Source organism: Malurus melanocephalus, unplaced genomic scaffold (genome assembly GCF_030028575.1).
Source record: "Malurus melanocephalus ecotype Western Australia unplaced genomic scaffold, MMel_1.1 scaffold_515, whole genome shotgun sequence".
Lineage (NCBI taxonomy): Eukaryota > Metazoa > Chordata > Aves > Passeriformes > Maluridae > Malurus > Malurus melanocephalus.
In genome coordinates this window covers 329,689-346,913 of record NW_026623747.1, presented here as the reverse complement: position 1 = coordinate 346,913, position 17,225 = coordinate 329,689, and the positions used below count along the sequence as shown (strand labels likewise).

Below are 17,225 nucleotides of genomic sequence, written 5' to 3'. Positions count from 1 at the left end.
ACCGTGGGCACCATAAAGGGGTGGCTGATGGTCACAGAGGCCCTGAGCTGTCCCATGCCAGCCTGGCACCCCCATCCAAGTGTCCCAGTGGTTTGCAGGAGCCTGCCCAGGAGTGGCTCTGCCCCCTCCATGGCACAGGGAAGTGCCAGCGCTGCCGTGCTGCTCTGGAAGGCGCTGGAAGAAGAGGATCCAGGAAGTTCTGCTGCAGGAGTTCCTCCAGACCCTGCTCCCGTTGCTGTGGGGTCAGAGGGGTGGTGTGGCTCTGTCAGGGGAGCTGCCCCCTGCCCTGCTCTCCCCCTCCAGCTCCGGCTGCGTGTCCAGCGAGTCGATGATTTCCCAGGTTCCGGAGCAGCTGGATGTGGGGGGATCTTTGCTGCTGCCCTGATACCACAGCCCAAAACTGCAGAGAGARCAGATAAGGGCCGTGGGGGAGCAGAACCTACCCAGGGAAGCTGTCAGATCCCAGCCTCCCTCCGTGCTGGTGGTGGCAGCAGGACACAGCCTGGCTGCAGAACCTGGGAGCACACGGCACCCAGGATGAGGCAGATCCCCCTAAACTGAGRAGCCACATTTTGGCAGCAGCCTAATTTTTGGCAGCAGCCAGCCTGGCTCTGTCCCAGCTCCCAGCTGAGCCCCAAACCTGGGCCTCCCATCCCTACCAGCACAGGAGCGAACTTACAAGCTCCTAATTTTGGATTCTGGAGGCTGAGCATCCACACATTCTGTGCCATGAGCTGGGAGCCAGGAGCCCTCCTCTTCCTCACTGCAGCACAAAGAAATGGGGGTGAACCTGCACTGAGCCATAGCTGGAGCCACTCTGGAGTTTGTCCAGCGCTCCCAGTGCCACCACCTCGCCTCCCTTTTGTCACATGCACAAGTGGCATTTGGCCAGGCCATACCTGACTGGTGACAGTGACACAGAAGTTGCAGCACAAAGCCCAGCCCCTGTGGCACAGCTATGCCAGAGCATCACATCAACCACAGACATCAAACCTTTGATCTCCAGAGGGAGGAGGCAGCTCTGAGCTGGGGAATTTTTTTTTCCAGGGCATCAGTTGTATGGAAATGCTGGAACAGACCAGCCAGCACCCACCCTGCTCAGGGGGATCTCAGCACCCAGCCTGGCTCACCTGCTCCCCGACTCCTCTGCTGTTCCCAGCATTTTGGCCCTGATTTTTTTTCTCTGTTTTTTGATATTTGATTTCATTGCGTCCAAGAAGAAGCTGGGAATTCTCTCCTCGTTCAGCAGCTCCCTGGAAAAAGCAGCTTTGGTGAAACTGAGAGCCTGGGGAAGGTTCTGCCCTGATGGGCCATGGGTGGCTGCAGGGACAGGACTCACCTCTGGTAATACGCCAGTTCCTCCTGCACCAAAAATAGGTTGGTYTTGAGCTCATTCCTCTCTTGCAGGATCTGCTGCAGCTCTTCCTTGGAGAAGCAGCAGTGAGCAGGGCTCCTGTCCCCATCCTGGTGCTGAGGCTCCTCTGAGGGTGACAGGGCTCCTTCCTGGGGGGGATGAAGAGTGTCAGCAGGCAAGCAGAAACCTCAAAACCTCCACCCAAAGGCTGTGTGCACGTGCAGGCAGAAACTGAGAAGTCCCAGGAATGAATTTAGACTAGAGCTGCTGCAGTGGGTGGGTCCCCAGCTCGGCCAGCAATCACTCCCCATCACCATTCTGATGTGGCAAACCCTCCTCATCCTCTGTGTCCCACCTGGGTGTTCCTCCCATCACCTCACCTTGTTCTATCCCGATTTTTACAGACAGGGCGATGCTGGCATCACAGACAATCAAACACTGCCAAGTTTTAGCTGTGGGGTTTACCTGGGCAGCCATGTCCTGTCCTGGCAGCCAGCAGGTCTGGGTGTGCCAAAAGCTCCACACCGGGCTGGGAACGTGGGGTCAGTGCTGGTGATGTCCAGCAGCAGTGAGGTCACAGCTCACACTCACCACGCCAGGCTCCGGCCGCTGTTTCTCCAGGGCTGTCCTGCTCCTCCTGCTCATCTCCCTCCGGCTTTGCAGCACCGCAGCCTCCAGGTCTGATTTCTGCTCCAGGGCGCTCTTGAGCTGGGCCTGCACCACRGCCACCTTGTGCCGCAGCTCCTCGTTCATGGCCATGAAGCGATGGAGCTGTTCCTGCAGCTGCAGGGCCCGGGGCAGTCACAGGTGAGGCGGTGTCCCCACCCAGGGGGGGGACCTGGGTGCCACCCAGTGCCACCCGCCCCGGCAGGCTCAGCAGCCCCGGGTGGATGTGACACCCCACCCTGAGCTCCCACGCCCTCACCGCCTCCGTGTCGCGGCTCTTGCAGACGATCTCGTGGGCCTGGGCACGGAGCTCATCCCTCTGCCTGTCCACCACCTCCTTGAGCCGCAGCATCACCTCCCGCTCCTTCCGTGCCGTGCTGTCTGAGACCAGACACGGGCAGGCAGGAGTGAGAGTCCCTCGGCATCCAGGGATTCCCCAACCCCACAACCCCATAAAGTTCCTCAGTGCTGCTGCAAAGCCAGATTCATCCCTGGTAATCTCAGAGAAGGAAGAGTGGAAAGAAGGGAACTGGGAGTTTTAGACCGTTCCCGAGGYATCCTTGTGCTGGCACAGCAGCCCAGACTCTGTGCCTGCCTCCACCACCCTGCTGGGGCTTTCAAGGTGCTCTGGGGGTTTGGGATCCCTGTGATTTGCARAGCAAGGCAATGCCAAGGTGAGGGAAAGGAGAGCAGCATTCCATTCTCCAGAAGAGCAGGTTCAGCCCTGCACCGAGCCTGCTGCTCCACGGGGACACCCTGTGGCATCAGGGGACCCCAAACCCGCTGGGACACCCACCTTCCTGGGACTGGCTCTCGGCAAGCTGCCCCAGGAGCTGGCGGTTCTGCTCCTCCARGCAGGCCAGGCGGCCGTGCAGGGCTCGCTCCCGGCGCTCGGCCTCCCACAGCCTCTGCTCCGGGTCCTGGGGGACGGGGACAGCCGGGTCAGAGCCACCCTGGGGGACAGTGACAGCCAGGGGGCAGCCGGGGCTCAGCCAGGTCACAGCTGTTCCAGGRGACGGTGACAGCCAGGTCAGAGGCTTCACAGGGGATGGGGGACAGTGGGGTCAGCRCCMCCACCCCTGGGAAACGGGGGCAGCTGGGTTAGAGCCATCCCGGGGGGTCAACTAAATCAGACAGGGGACAACCGGGTCAGATCCATACTGACAGAAAGGGACCGCCACATTGCAGCTGTCCCAGGGGATGRCAGGGCAGCCAGGTCAGCGCCATCCGCTGGGAAAAGGGAACAGGCGGCTCGGAGCCTGCCGTGCAATGTGGGACACCCATGTCACAGCAGTCCCCTGGGAAAAGGGAACAGCCGGCTCGGAGCCTCCCGCGGAATGTGGGACACCCCTGTCAGAGCCAGCCCTGGGTAAAGCCACCAGCCGGCTCGGAGTCATCCCCTGGCTAAAGCCAGCAGCCGGCCTGGCGCCGTCCCCACGGCCGCTCCTGCGGGGACAGCGGCGAAGGGAAGGTCCCGAGCCCCGCTCACCTCCGCCTCCTGTGGCCCGGCCGGCGCTGCCGGCGCCTCCCCCTCAGCGCCCGGCGGGGCCACCAGCGCCTCCAGCAGCTCCAGCAGCCGCACCACGGGCGGCACCAGCCCGGCTACAGCGTCGGGCCCGAAGCGGGCGGACAGGCGGCGCAGCTCGGCGCCCAGGGCCCCCGCCATGCGGTAGACGTGCGGCGGGGCCAGGCGGCCCGGCGGGGTTCGCCACAGCGGCTCCGCCATCGCCCCGCACCCGCGGCCGCGCACGCTCCGCCCGTACCGGCCCGCCCCGTCCGGAGCCGCCCCCGAGGCGGGACCCAACCGGCGGCGGMGCTCCCGTTCGTACAAAATTTATTGAGCGTGGCGGAAAGTGGGGGAACAACAACAACGCGCSGGGGGCGAGCGGGGGGCAGTGGAAAGGGGGAACACGAACACGCTGTTGAATATCAACAGTACTAAGAAGGGCGCGGGCAGGGTCAGGCGTAGAGATCCTCGCGGTCGGCCGAGTAAACCTCCCCCTCCTGCAGCAGCGCGAAGTTGAGGAAGTGAGAGGGGCGATGGACCTCGTGGTAAAACTCCTTGGGGTTGGCGAGCTGCAGCTCGTACTTCATGTTGGGGTCGTGGCGGACACCTGGAAGAGAGAGAACGTCACCCACCTGAGCACCCCTCCTGCCTCCTCCATCCCTCCAAAGCTCTCTACCCTTCTGTGATCATTTCCATGCCAAAAGAGAATTCTAAATCCACAAAACCATCCCACTTTGGGTTCCCCTCTCAGGAGATTAACAGTCCTTTTGTGCAAGCTGAGGGTTCTGTCACTCTCATTTCCTGACCCCTTCYCCAGCTGCCCGTGGTGTTCATGATACCAGGACCTCCCTACTGGGAACAGCTTCTCTCTTGCATTTTCCATTATCTCTTCTGCCTGACAGGGATTAATTATTCAGTGGCGACAGACCATGCACTACAATCCATACAGACAGGGTATCTATTTTTCCTCTCTGTATCAGTTTGCTCTCTTGYCACCAAAAAATCATTGAGAACTGACATCCCCGTGCTGGGACCAAGGAAAAGTTCAGGCCCCAGTGCTGGTAATCCCTGCCAGCCACTCTGAGAAAAGCCAAGTTTTGGAGTTGGGTAAGTCATTATTTCCTCTTCCCCTTCCCAGGKCAGCTCACCCATGAAGTTGTAGTTCCAGGAGCCCTGTGCTGGGACCATGAAGAAGCCGAGGAAGCGGTCGGACAGGAGCATCTGCACCCTCTCATAGTGGGAGGGGAGGTAACCCTTGGGATTGTTGCCTTTRTCTGTGTTCTGCCGGCCCCACTCGTACCCGCTTGGGGTCAGTTTGTAGGCTGTCAACGTGCAGGAGCCAGGGGTGAAGCTGAAAAGGAGACAAAGGGCAAATCAGACTCATCTGGGGTAGRGGAGGGAAACCAGGAATGAGCCAGCACTCCCTCCCCTTTCTGCCCAATTTTATTTTSAGAGTTCCCCAGCACAGCACAGGAAGCCTCCCTGCCACTCACCTGCAGGTGATGATGATGGTCTTCTCTCCATCCCAAGAGGGGTTGTCAGCCATGACCTTGGCGTGGGTGGTGACATCCTGTGGTGAGAGCTGAGGGGACTCGTTTGGTTGGGTGTGAATCCATCCCAGAGGTTCCATTTCCTGACAAGAAGAGAAGGGTTTCGAGACAAATCAGAGATATTTCCAACGAGACCACTTCAAGCCTGGCTAAAAGCACAGAGAGAGCACAGAGAGAGCAGAGATTTCCCCCTCACTGACCCCAATCAGGTTGAGCCCTTTCAGTCCCAMAACTACAACAAACCAAGGGAAGCTGCCCCACCACCTCAGGTCCTTGTTACTGCCCTTCCACCCACCSTGGGAGCTGAACCTCAACTCACCTTGAGATACTCATGCTGTGGCAGCTGCCCTGGGAGGTGCACGGTCTGGTGTGTCCCCCACTGAGGCACCATCACAATGCACCGGATCTCCTTCACCTGGGGGTTGTCTGGAGGGCTCACTCCGTACAGGTAACCTGCAATCTAAAGCACACACCTGCCTCAGAAGGCCAGAAGGGATCTCTGTGTAACTGTGCAAGAGAGGGAACTCCTTAATTCCCGAGAACATCAGAAGGATTCACATTGAAAAATAAAACCAGGTTCCCAGCCCTTCACCGTTAGCTCCCCACTGGTGTGAGCACAGTTCCCTGCACACTCACCTGGGCCCGCAGGTCTGAAATGCAGATGAACTTCTTCAACACATTTTTGGGAAGRATGTAGGTGTAACCTGTCTCCTTTATGTCATCTGATGAGACGTAGATGTGGTTTGTCCGCAGGTGGAGGTTGGCAGCAGAAATTGCTCTGYGAGGAGGACATGATGATCAGAGGATGCACAGATCATCCCTAAACACTCCAACCCTTTCCACCACCCCTGCCTGCCTYCCTACCTGACCCTCCACTCAGTCTTGGAGGAGAAGGTCTGGGTTTCATAGTTGCTGGTGGTGGAGGTGATGATTTCATCCCCGTGTTTGTTCACCGTGCGGGTCTGTGTGGCTGTCAGCTGCGACTGCTCCTTGGTTTGCTTCTCRATTTCTGCAATCTGCTGCCTCTGCTGAGATGGGGCGGAGATCTCCATGCCCAGGATGATGTCTCGGATCTCTGACTGGGTCAGGGATGCAACGTTCACGCTGGAAGAGAAAAACCACACAAGTAATTTCAAAATAATTTCTAGAGCATTCTCACAAGCTCAGCACATCCACCCTGGGCATTGTGAAAAATAAAACCACAACTTTTAGAAAGGGGCCAAATTACATGATGTTCAGAGCAGAGAAGATTTGGTGCAGACATTTTTATCGGCCTTGCTAGAAAGTCATTAATAATAACCAGATTCCCTATAAAGTTGACAGTTCTTTGACAGAGGCCACATCCTTTAGGGCAGGAAGGAAAAGCTGACAGGATTATGGCAGCTGCACAGTGGCTTACTTGTTCTTCTTGCCATAGTCAGCAAGGATGAGATCCTTCAGCTGCACCTCCACCTTGATCCACTCCTCATCGGTCAGGGTTGGCCAGATGTGGTGAGGCTCAGTGATGGTTGTCTTGTCTGGCTTCAGGATAACTTTGGCTCGATCGTTATTCACGTGTAGTGCCCGGAGAATCAGGATCAGACGGGAGAATGCCTTGGAAAAGGAAAGAAGATGCAGTTAGAAGGAAGAAAATTAAATATACAAGGCCCTAGTACTGCATTCCTGTTTGGGCATATGGATGTAGCAGGGGAACCGCCAGTGGAATCCATCTAAAGACAAATCCAGGCAGATTCTGAGCCAAGTACTTCCAAACAACAAATCATGAGGGATATTCGAGGCCTTGGTTCCTGCCTTTTTTATCAGCAGAAAAGCAAAATGCTGCAGACACATCTGTGCTCACCGTGTAGGAAGAGATGGTTTTCAGCCAGTCATCATAGAGATTGAACAGAACCATCTGGGGCTCTGTGGCCTTCAGGATGAGATCACCAAACTTCTCCACTTTCAGACAGGCCTGGAAGGGCARCTGTAGCTCCGAGCCTTTGATCACAATATTGGGGAAATCCAGCAAGTGCACCTGGAGTTTATCAAGAGGAATTAGCTCACTGTGGAACATCACAGGACACAAAACTGTCCTGTTATCTCCCAAAAACATCCTCACAGAGCAGTATCTGCATCGTTACCTCAAGCGGGTCCAACATGCCCTTCCGTGTCACTATGATCTGCTTTGGCTGCTCCTCCACGGGAAGGGAGCGGATCAAGGCAGCCACTTCTTCAGCAGTCTTCCACTTGGCCAGCTGTAGAAAGCAAGCAGGGTTAGAGAAATATCCCCCTGCTCTCCAGCAGTGCACCCATGTCTCTGGGAATCGAAGGGATGCAAACCAGATTCTAAAAATACAACTGGAATTTACGGCTTTTTCCAAATCAGTGACAAGGCCCAGCATTTCCTCCTCACTGATCCCAGAGGTCACTTCCCATTCCTGGAGCTCAGTTACTCTTGAATGGCTCAGAAAAAACAAGTTGGCTGCTCCACCTCCCTGGATTTGCCACCAGTTTTCTCACTGCACTGGAGGTACAGCCAAGCAGAGTGATCTGTTTAACATGGAGCACAGCCCTGTTCCTCAAGCTCTGCTTGATGGTGTGGGGTCTTAACACCTCAAAATTCTTGTAGCAGCAATGCTTGTTCTCTTCCACTTTTATATGCCATGCTCCTGACCTGACCTTGGAGTCTGAAGCTCCAAACTCCAAACTGAAGCTGCCAAAAAGGCAGAAAGATGAAGATCTTCATGATGTTTTCTGCTCAAGCAGTCAGACACACCCCCAGCTCACACCCAAGCCCTACCTGTCCCAGACGYTTCTGTCCTGCCCACACAGACGTGTGGATGATCTTCAGGAAGAGCTGTCCAGTTCTGGGATTGAAGATGAAAATGGCTCCGTTGATGGGTTTTGTGGTCAAATTCCCTTCAAAAGTCTGGGAAAATAAATGAGAGTGAGAAGTACAGGGAGATAAATGGAGCCCAACCACACTTTTACACAACAGACTGAGTGCTCTGAGCAGGAGCTGTATGGGAAATGTAAGAGCTGCTCTGTGCACACTGCAAAAATCTGTGTCCACGTTGACTCCCAATTTTCCATCCTGCACAGAAACCTCCACCGAACGCATTCAGCCCCCGTCCTTTCCCCAAGACACCCCTGTGGCCTCACCTTGTGGATGGTGACTCTGTACACATTGGTGTCATCCACAAACCAGATGATCTGGTTGGAGAAGAGCTCCCCATAGTTCTGGGAGGACAGGTAGGGCTCCGTGGGCTCTGAGGAGTAGAGCTGCAGTCCTTTGCGGATTCGTTCCCTCAACACATACAGGGCAGGGTTGGCTTTCATGATTTTGGCCATGGCCTGCTGGATCAGAGGTTTGCTTCCAGGGAACCAGTTTCCATAAGCACTGAAGGAGGAAAACAAACAGAAGGCCAAGTTGTTACCATTAGATCTGAAGAGGCAACAGCCACACTCAAGTCTTTCCATGCAGCATACAGACCCCTTTCCATGYGCTGAAAATGCAACTTTGTGCTGCAGTGGGACTTCTGTAACATCCCTGGGAAGTGATCACCTATGGCTTTTCCCTAMACCTCCTCAGTGGGAAGCCACAGCACACACATGCTGCAGTCCCAGGAAAGCTGCACCTTCTCTAACAAACACATTRCACAACTGAGTTCTGACTTTCCCTCTAGTTTTCCAGTAAAAAATAGCTGTCTCCACTTGCAGGGGCCTTGAAACAAGGCCTGTCCTTCAGCTCCAAGGACAGTCTGACAGAAATCTCCWAAGAAACAAATTATTAATGAACTGGGGTAACTGAACCATTAATATTGAATGAGCAGACACTGAAATGCCTTATCCCACTCACTGCACATCTCCAGCTTCTGCCTTCTCCCCTCACCCTCCTGCCTGGAATACAAAACCTGGTCTGGAGATGCACGGAGACAACAATCACAAACTACCAATTCCAGCCCTAGAAATGAAACACAGAAGGTGCAGCTCTCACCTGTGCAAGTTGTAGGCCAGATCAATGGCAATGAGCACCCCAGTGGGAGAGGGGTAGATACTCATGTTGTCCGTGGTGTAGTCCAGGAACTTGGCCCTCGCGTAGCGCTCGATGTCATGGGAATCGTAGTCCCCCCAGCGCAGCTGGATGTCTATCCAGTACTTCTGGGTGGTGGTGCTGTCCATCACATCCCTGAGGAGAGAACAAACCYCAAGTTCATCTTGCACAAGTCCCTGGAAAGAGTCTCTACTGTCCTCATCACACAGCAGTGAATGGAGAGGCTGTTAAAGCTTTAAACAAAGCAGCAATGAATCCAGTGCTGTGTAGTCACGAGGGTCATCTCCCCCAGGGACTGTCTGGTGAGGATGCAGGGAGAATTCACTCCAGATTCTGGCCCAGGGCCAGCTCAGCTTTGTGGGGTTTCCAGAAGAGCCTAYAACAGCTCAGGGAAAAGTTCACCCAGAGAAGAAAAAAACAGTCTTGGCATTTTGCAGAAGGCAGTGCCAGGAAGTGCTGCAACCACCTACCCTTTGCRGGACACAATCTCCAGTGTTCCCAAATAAAACCAACCCCAAATGTCCAAGAGACACAAGCTCTGGATAACAGGCTCAGCAGCTCTGTTCTGCAGCAAGACCAAGGACAGGGAAAAAGGAAACTCACTTGGAATCTGCCAGAAGTGATGGACGTGACACATTCCACTTGTAGGAAGCAAAGAGAAGGATATCTGCACACGAGGAATTCATCTTGTAGGACTTCCTGGGATGGATGGTCTCTTTCTGCACTGTCTCAATCTCCAGGGCATCCAGCTCTTGATCAAACACCTGGCGAAAAGGCAGTCAAGGATGAGCTGTGTTCAAGTAACCCAGATAAGGGATCTATTCCTCAACACTGAGGCAGCCAGGAAAATTTCATTTTCCATTTATTCACTTTCTCCATCTCCAAATTACTGGAGGAGGACTGGTGCTGCTACAGAAGGGCACAGAAACAAACCAAGCCAACCCTGCTCACCTGACACAAATCCATGACAATGCTCTCATGGATCTTCTGCCACAAGTGAGCTCGGAAAATCTGGATGAGGGAAATCTTCAGMGTGGGGATCTTGCCGTGCATGAAGATCCCTGTCAAATCCAGCTGCACCTGGAACCCAACATACACCTGCAGAAGAAAAACAGCTGTGAGAACACATGACAGCACAACTGATAAAGTTTAAAAARTGGACCAGCTTCTGTTAAGGAGGTTTAGTACCTCGTAAGAGATGTCCTGAGAATTAATTAGATCAATTAATTGCTCTCATTTTGGTGGAAAAGTGGTGTTTGCTCATACAGGGACAAGCACTAAGTACTTACATTGGCTCTGTTAATGGTAGGGGACCACCAGAGAGTGAATCTTCTGTTTGGAATTTGGTTCAAACCCGATCTCTGGGCATTTGTCAGCTTCTTCCACTTCATGGACTCCTCAAAGCCACTRGCCTTCTCCCTGGAAAGGGCAGACAATCAATTGCATTCACTTTAATTGCATTACATGTCCCTCAGCTCTGCTGCCATGTGTCACTCGGAAAAGAGACACGGATCAGCTGGGAAGGTTCTTTCATACCAAGAAATTTCCAAGGATTTGCAAGAAATTTAGCTGTAGCCCCCTCCCAGGRGCCCTCACAACTGAGCTACACAATGTGCTGAAAACCAGCAAAAACTCAACAGAATCAGCACAGCCTGACCCCAGGGTCCACATCAAAGTTCCTCTTACCAGAAGAGACCTTCCCAYGTGGGGAAGTAAGTGCCCTTGAAGAGAGTGTGCTCCAGGATGCCTTCCACCCCACCCAGAGCCTGGATCATGTCCGTGCGGTAATTGTTCAGGTTCCAGAGTTTGCCATCGTGGCGCTGGTGTGTCCACCAGAACGGGTTCTGCTTCAGCACCTGGAGATGGCAATGAGATCATTTCACCTGGCTGCACTAATTGTGGGAACCAACATGATGATGATGATGTCAGTGAACAAGTAAAAAGCCTCACACCCTCGGTGCTGGAGGRTGCAGCTCATCTACAACACAAATTCTGTCTGTACTCCTATGCAATTCACACTGGGTGGAACCTCAGGTGATGTTTTTATCTGTCAGGGACTGGCCTTCTGCAGAGCTTCCAAAAACATTTTCGCACTTTATTAAAACCTAATTTTTGGAATGTTTGTTTCAGGATCATTTTTTTCTCTATTTAATACACAATTGCACTAARTGTGGCTTCCCCAATAAACTGCAATCTATCCAAATGCTTCCAAAGTGGAAGCACCAGTCAGTACCTGATACTGTTTGAAGTCAGTCCTGACTCTCCATCCTTTATCATAAGCCAGGGTATGCCGGTCCTTCTGGAAAAGGGTGTTAATGCGAGGAATTCCCCTGTCCCAGGAGTCCTCCAGATCCTCCAGTGTCAGACGCCTGAGGAAAAAATTGCCCACACTTTGTTACCTCTTAATTTTATAGCAATGCATTAATGATCATAATGGTTAATAATCATCTCAGCTGATGAGATCACAGAAATAACACAGAGCTCATGGCTCTGGCAGGGGACACTCTAAAATGCCAAACACTCAGCAAAGTGTTTGAGCCATCACTGTGAACACAGTGATACCAAACATGCTAAAGAAAAAGCCCTTGGGAGTGCACAGAACTGCAAATGGGTCTGGTATCAGCTTTTCCTGGCACCACCATTTCCCTTAAGGGGGAGCCAGGGCCAGCAAGGTCTCCAAAATGCCCAGACAGCATCAAACTTCCCATTGCTGCCTGTCCTCCCCCACAAGGACACACACCTGTTCTGGGCTATYGCCTCCTGCCGTTTCAGGGCATACTCTGCCCACACCCTCTGGGAGTCAATGAATTCACTCTCCCAGGGCTGGATGTAACGATACAGATTTGGGATGAGCTGGTCCTCCTCGTGACTCATTCCTGAGCGGAAGTGAGTGATGCCAACATCTGTCTGCTTGGACCACCTGGAGCAAAGAGGCACAAGGATGAGGTAGGAGGAACGGGGACATCCCTGGCCACTGCCATGAGCTGCTGCAAAGGCAACAGAGCTCTGTACTATGGCATGGTTTAGCACTCTTGGAATGTTTTCAGGGGAAAGAGCATCAAGGAGAACATTYCTTGCAGGAATTAGAACAGCACAACTGACCTCAGATCAGACTGAGGGATGAGAACGTGGCCCATGGAGAGCATGCCCAGCCCCCCCAGCTCCTTAGGGGTGTAGAACACCACAGGAGGAAAACGRCTGGGCATTTTGGAATTCAGGCCGATTTTGATCCGAGTCTGGATTTTATTCTCACACTTCACCAGCAAATCAAGCAGCTCCTGAGTATTCACRACAGCTTCCCGGAAATATGTCATCAAGCCAATCAGAGCAGTGTTCCATTTATTGACAATCTAAGAAGGGAAGGAAAAAATCAGCTCCCAGTTTATTCTCCAAGAATTCGCAGAAAGCTGTCATAGATCTCCCTCCTCCCTTACCTTAGTGAAGGTTGTGGAGCCAGAGGCCATGAGGATCTGCCTCACTCTGTTGTGGAACCTCTGCATAGACTCATCATCCACACGCAGGAAGCACTGAGCTGTGCGCTCCTTGGTGACCTACAGAGCACAGGCCAGTCAGTTCCCTCCTGGGATCCCCTCTCCAACATGGAGAACCCCACCCAGGGCTTGCTCTCCCAGCCCACCTCATTCTGCAGGTTCCACACSCCGTCCTTGTGGGTGAACTCCTCGTAGCTGGTGCGGCACTTGGGCAGGATRCGGCACTCGAAGCCGCACATGTTGAACAGCAGGTTGGGGTTGTCTTTGCTGTACACGGACACGAAGCTGTTCTCCCACTGCACCGTGGTCACCGAGCGGGGCAAACGGTTCTTGATATCCCAGAACACGGCACGGCCACTGAAAAACAAGGTGTGCAAAAATAATAGTTCACCCAAATAACAACTCAGAGCTTCCCTAATTTTTCAGGATTTCAGCACAGACCCCTCACTTCTCACATATCCTGAGCACCTAKCAGTCTCCAACACAGTTATTAATCACAACTGATTTTCTGCTTTTTCCCAYCATTTCTTCTTTCCCAGCTGCAGCACTTACAGGTTCACGTCGTGCTTCATGAGGCGCATCCGAGCATCCCGGGGCCAGCACTTCTTGTTGTTGTAGCCCACAATGTTCTCATTGTTGGGGTCGGGGTGCTCTGTCAGGTACCGCTGAATCAGGTCTCTTGCCTCGTCAGCTGTAAACCTGGAAAAGCACAAAGAGGGATTTGGAATTACATGATCGACTTAACAATACCGGTCTGGCCAGAAAGATAAAGATTTAATGATGAAAAGCTGTTTGTCAGCCTGTTTGAAGGTAATTATCCAATTTTTGTGTCTTCCCAATGAATGGGGGAATTTAATGAGCACAGAGAAACCCAGAGTTTGAGTTATCTTTCCMTGAAGAGACAGAAAACACTTATTTCACCAGTCTCAAATTTACTAAATCCCTAACAACTGAGCTCTTAATGTTGTGTTTTTGCTGGTCAAATGAAGTTGTAAGAAAAGCAAACTGAGAAAGCAAGAGGAGGCACGTGGACACCCAGTTACCCAGGAAAGTCTGTCAATTTAAATATTCCTGATCTTCTACAGCAAAGGGAACAAAAGCCAGGAGCAGGAACATACTAATTCTCCCTTTCCTTTGTGGTCATGTTAGGAAAGCAGAGCCCCAGAGATCTCACCTGAAGAAGATGTGAATCCTGTCAATGTATCTGCAGAAGAGGCGAATGGGATGGGCCACCTCCGTGGCAATGTCCTGGAARCTGAGGAAGTCATTTGGCATCTGGGGAGGCCCAGCCATTTCACTGGCCCGGTGCAGGCCCAGCACCAGCAGGTCCATCACAAGCCCATAGTACTGGACAATGAAGGAAGCAAACTGCAGCCCACGAATAATCCCGTAGGAGTTTGTGTGATTCATGTCCTGAGGAAAGGAAGGAGAATTGTGRTAACACATCACATCAGAACCCTTTCACCTGAGCAGCTGTTCTTCAGCACGACCCAGAATGGTTTTTTCACTCCCCCATCACTTTTCACTGRAAGTCTTCAGTTTCTTTGCCAAGGGTCCAAAACCACCTCCCCCGTGGGTCCCTTTCAGCACAACCCCCCTTTCCTGAYAACAGCCATCACCTTGTAGTTGATCACCACGTTGTTCTTGGCTGTCATGTAGTCAGCAATGTTGTGATCCACAATGAGACGCAGCAGCCTGTTGAGCAAGGTCAGGTCAATCTTCTCATACATCTTCTCAAACCGAGATTCCAGCATCACGTTGCAYTCCCCTTCACTGGTTTCCCAAACATCCTGCAGGTTATTAATGCCTGAGGGAACAAGCAGTGTTGTGTTATCTGACACATTACAGCACAGAAACAGCCCTTGAACAMAGGAACTCAACACAGGCCCTGATTTTTGACATTCTGGGTCTTCCAGTCTATTCAGAAATGGAAGGAAAATTGTAATCAATCATAAATACTGAGCAAGTTGTCCTCCTCCAGTACATGCATACATATTAACCTACAAAATACATTTCTGTTGTAATTATTGACTGCAAATTGCAAATATAAAAACTTCAGCTCCCGAGCAGACTCACAGGACACAAGTTGAAGGAAAAATCATTTTTGCACGGAATCCAAGAGCCCACTGACCTTGGCACCACTTGTACACCAGCAGTGGGGGTGGCTCAGTGTCRGCAGGTTTGATCCAAGGTGGGAAGAGTCTTCGCTTATCAGCCTCATACCACAAGTATTGATCCAGATAAGCATCTGTGATCTTCTCCAAGGGCTCAACATCATAAACAGGGACCAAATGGCTGTAGAGATCCATGAATTCAATGCCAACCTTAAAAAAAAAAAAAAAAAGAAGAGGGAAAAACTCAGGCTGGTATTTTGAGAAAAAACACACAGTTTTTGTGTTGTTCAGCTTCTGAACGCAGCATAACATGGCTGGGCTTTCACCAGGGTTTCACTCACCTCCTTGAAGGCTCTCTGAGTCAACAGATGTCGCTTGATTCTGGACAGAGCTTCGTGGGGATTATCATAAGCCTGCTCAATCAAGCCCAGCTCCTCTCTCTGTGACTGATTCAGGCGTGACTTCACACTGGAAACAAGGGACAACAGCTCAGCAMCTGCACATGAACAGCCTAATGGCCACTGCATTGAACTGATAAATGATAAATGTTCAACCTGAAATTCTTCATAATCCACATCCCCAAATTTAAAATCATGGCATTGACTCCCAGGCAAGTTGGCAGTACAAACAACAGTCTTTACCAGTCCATCAGGGTAAATTAAATAAATAACACGAAACAAAACAGAAGCCTTTCCCAGTGCTCCTGAAAATAATTTCCTACTGCTTACCTGTAAGCTTCCTTCAGCCTCTCCAGGGCCAAGATCAGCAACTTGGTGTCATGCTTGTAGGACAGTGGAGGGAAAGGTATGGGGGAGAACCTCCTGCTCTCCAGCCAGTGCACTGTGGTTGTGTACACAGCAACAGCCTCTTCTGCAGTGATGTACGGCCCATCCTGCAGAAGCATACCACCAGAATGGATCAGTGAAAGCCTCTCTATGAAAACAGCATTAATTGGGGCAATTTCAGGGAGAACAGAAGTACCTTCAGGTAATTATGCTGCCGTTCCTGCTCAGCTTTCAGGTAGAGTCTGGTCAGCCTGCCCAGGTTCTTCTTACAGACGGTTTTGTCGACAGTGGCTCCCCGGCGGATSCGCTCCCGGTTGTAGTGAGCTGTGTTTGTCCACCAGTCAGCTTTGGCCTTCACATACCTCAGGATCATGTTCTCAATAGGAGTCGGCAGCCCTGGCACCTGGGGAGGGACAGGAGCTTGAGGGAAACASCAGTGGGAACCCCCCCAAGAGCAGCTCTAAGCGGGAGATGCTAAAATTGAACCGGAAGGCCAAGCCAGAGATTTACCTTCCAGGGAATATTGGCCTTCCAGCACCGCCAAGCCTCGCTGAGGTGCTGCAGGATGGTTCTGGCTTTGTTCTGTTTGATTCCTTCTGGCATCATGTCCAGGATGTCRTGCATCACAGCTGCCCTGAGCTCCAGGTCAAAGTGAGACTCCACGCGCTGCTTCGTGACGGTCTTTGCKACACCCTTCGAGTGACGGCCTGGAAAAAACAAAGCCCTTCAGGAATTCTGACACCACTGGGCAGTGATTCTCCTCCTTCCTAATTCAGGAGTGCATGGAGGTGCGGGATGTCTGGAGAAATTACACTGCCATGAGTCTGGAGCAGATGAATAAGTGGCTACAGAGCAGGGAATCCCAATTCCATTTAGAATCTATTCTCGGGACACGAATCTTGTAACAGCTTTAAACTGGTCCATAGCTCTTGGGATTGATATAGAGCACAGATAAAGACCACCAGTGTGAACAGAAAACTGGCTGGCAAGTAAACAGAATYAATCTTTACCACACACTCCTCCCATAGGCAGGATTTACAGGGTGCTGACCTTCAAACTGCCTGGCCAGCAGATTCCCCAGCCAGCGTTCCAGCAGCGGGGTGATGCCCCTCATGAAGAACAGCCACACTCTCCAGCCTGGAGCCCAGAAACCACAGCCAGGACCTTTGCCCACAGGCCCCTGAAAGAACAGAGACACGGTTAAATCAGGTCATTTATTGACACTCCAGAATCCCTCCCTCGTTCCTCAGCTCACACAGGGTCAGTATCATGTGGAAAGGTGGAACTTACYGTGTTAAATCTGTAGTAGATGAGATGTTTCAGGTCCTTGCACATACGAATCTGCCTCATCAGTTTGTATTTGTACCGGTACATCCCCGTGAGCTGACCCACGTGGGCAAAGATGTACTGCAGGCCATCTGCCAGCTGAGACATGGAATACAGTCAGGGATGCCAATCAACACCTCAGACATTCCCTGCAGCAGCCAGGTTTGTTGTACACAGTGTTCCAGGCCATACAAAACTCCTAATGCTGGTTCATACAACCAYCAATTCTTATAAATTAATAGAAAAGCAGAATTTCATACCATGTTCTCATTACATCCCCTTTTCTCCTTAACCCTGCAACATTCAGCCACTTTTTGCATCCCATAGATACTATTTCCCATACAAGAAATTCCAATCATCAACTTCCTCTCATCACACTGAAAAAAAAAAAAAAAAAAA

General features: G+C 52.0%; 2 protein-coding genes across 3 annotated transcripts in view; both read right to left on the bottom strand.

Moving 5' to 3' along the window:
- Positions 1-4: 4 nt before the first annotated feature.
- Positions 5-3,779, bottom strand: RILP (Rab interacting lysosomal protein). Of its 2 annotated transcripts, XM_057381566.1 has the most exons (8): positions 3,510-3,773; positions 2,817-2,940; positions 2,280-2,401; positions 1,946-2,137; positions 1,340-1,503; positions 1,131-1,253; positions 680-763; positions 5-400 (listed from the first exon to the last, which is right to left on the bottom strand). In XM_057381566.1, exons 1-8 carry the CDS (start codon positions 3,744-3,746, stop codon positions 244-246), a joined length of 1,203 nt encoding a protein of 400 aa, XP_057237549.1. In that variant the 5' UTR covers positions 3,747-3,773; the 3' UTR covers positions 5-243. The 2 variants fall into 2 exon arrangements, with proteins under 2 accessions (XP_057237549.1, XP_057237550.1); XM_057381567.1 differs by lacking the exon at positions 680-763 and having other exon boundaries at positions 3,510-3,779.
- Positions 3,780-3,837: 58 nt separating this feature from the next.
- PRPF8 (pre-mRNA processing factor 8) overlaps positions 3,838-17,225 on the bottom strand; it is a 17,944-nt gene continuing 4,556 nt past the window's right edge. The window contains 31 exon segments of the mRNA XM_057381570.1: positions 3,838-4,134; positions 4,676-4,878; positions 5,021-5,160; positions 5,397-5,537; positions 5,714-5,855; positions 5,942-6,181; positions 6,477-6,670; positions 6,918-7,091; positions 7,198-7,311; positions 7,857-7,985; positions 8,219-8,456; positions 9,054-9,245; positions 9,714-9,874; positions 10,062-10,208; positions 10,400-10,529; positions 10,797-10,966; positions 11,344-11,479; positions 11,851-12,030; positions 12,213-12,460; positions 12,545-12,661; positions 12,748-12,958; positions 13,154-13,300; positions 13,776-14,014; positions 14,221-14,408; positions 14,733-14,925; positions 15,057-15,183; positions 15,444-15,607; positions 15,697-15,903; positions 16,011-16,207; positions 16,551-16,680; positions 16,791-16,962. Coding sequence (XP_057237553.1) covers positions 3,980-4,134; positions 4,676-4,878; positions 5,021-5,160; positions 5,397-5,537; positions 5,714-5,855; positions 5,942-6,181; positions 6,477-6,670; positions 6,918-7,091; positions 7,198-7,311; positions 7,857-7,985; positions 8,219-8,456; positions 9,054-9,245; positions 9,714-9,874; positions 10,062-10,208; positions 10,400-10,529; positions 10,797-10,966; positions 11,344-11,479; positions 11,851-12,030; positions 12,213-12,460; positions 12,545-12,661; positions 12,748-12,958; positions 13,154-13,300; positions 13,776-14,014; positions 14,221-14,408; positions 14,733-14,925; positions 15,057-15,183; positions 15,444-15,607; positions 15,697-15,903; positions 16,011-16,207; positions 16,551-16,680; positions 16,791-16,962 — 5,326 coding nt within the window. The 3' untranslated portion in view covers positions 3,838-3,979.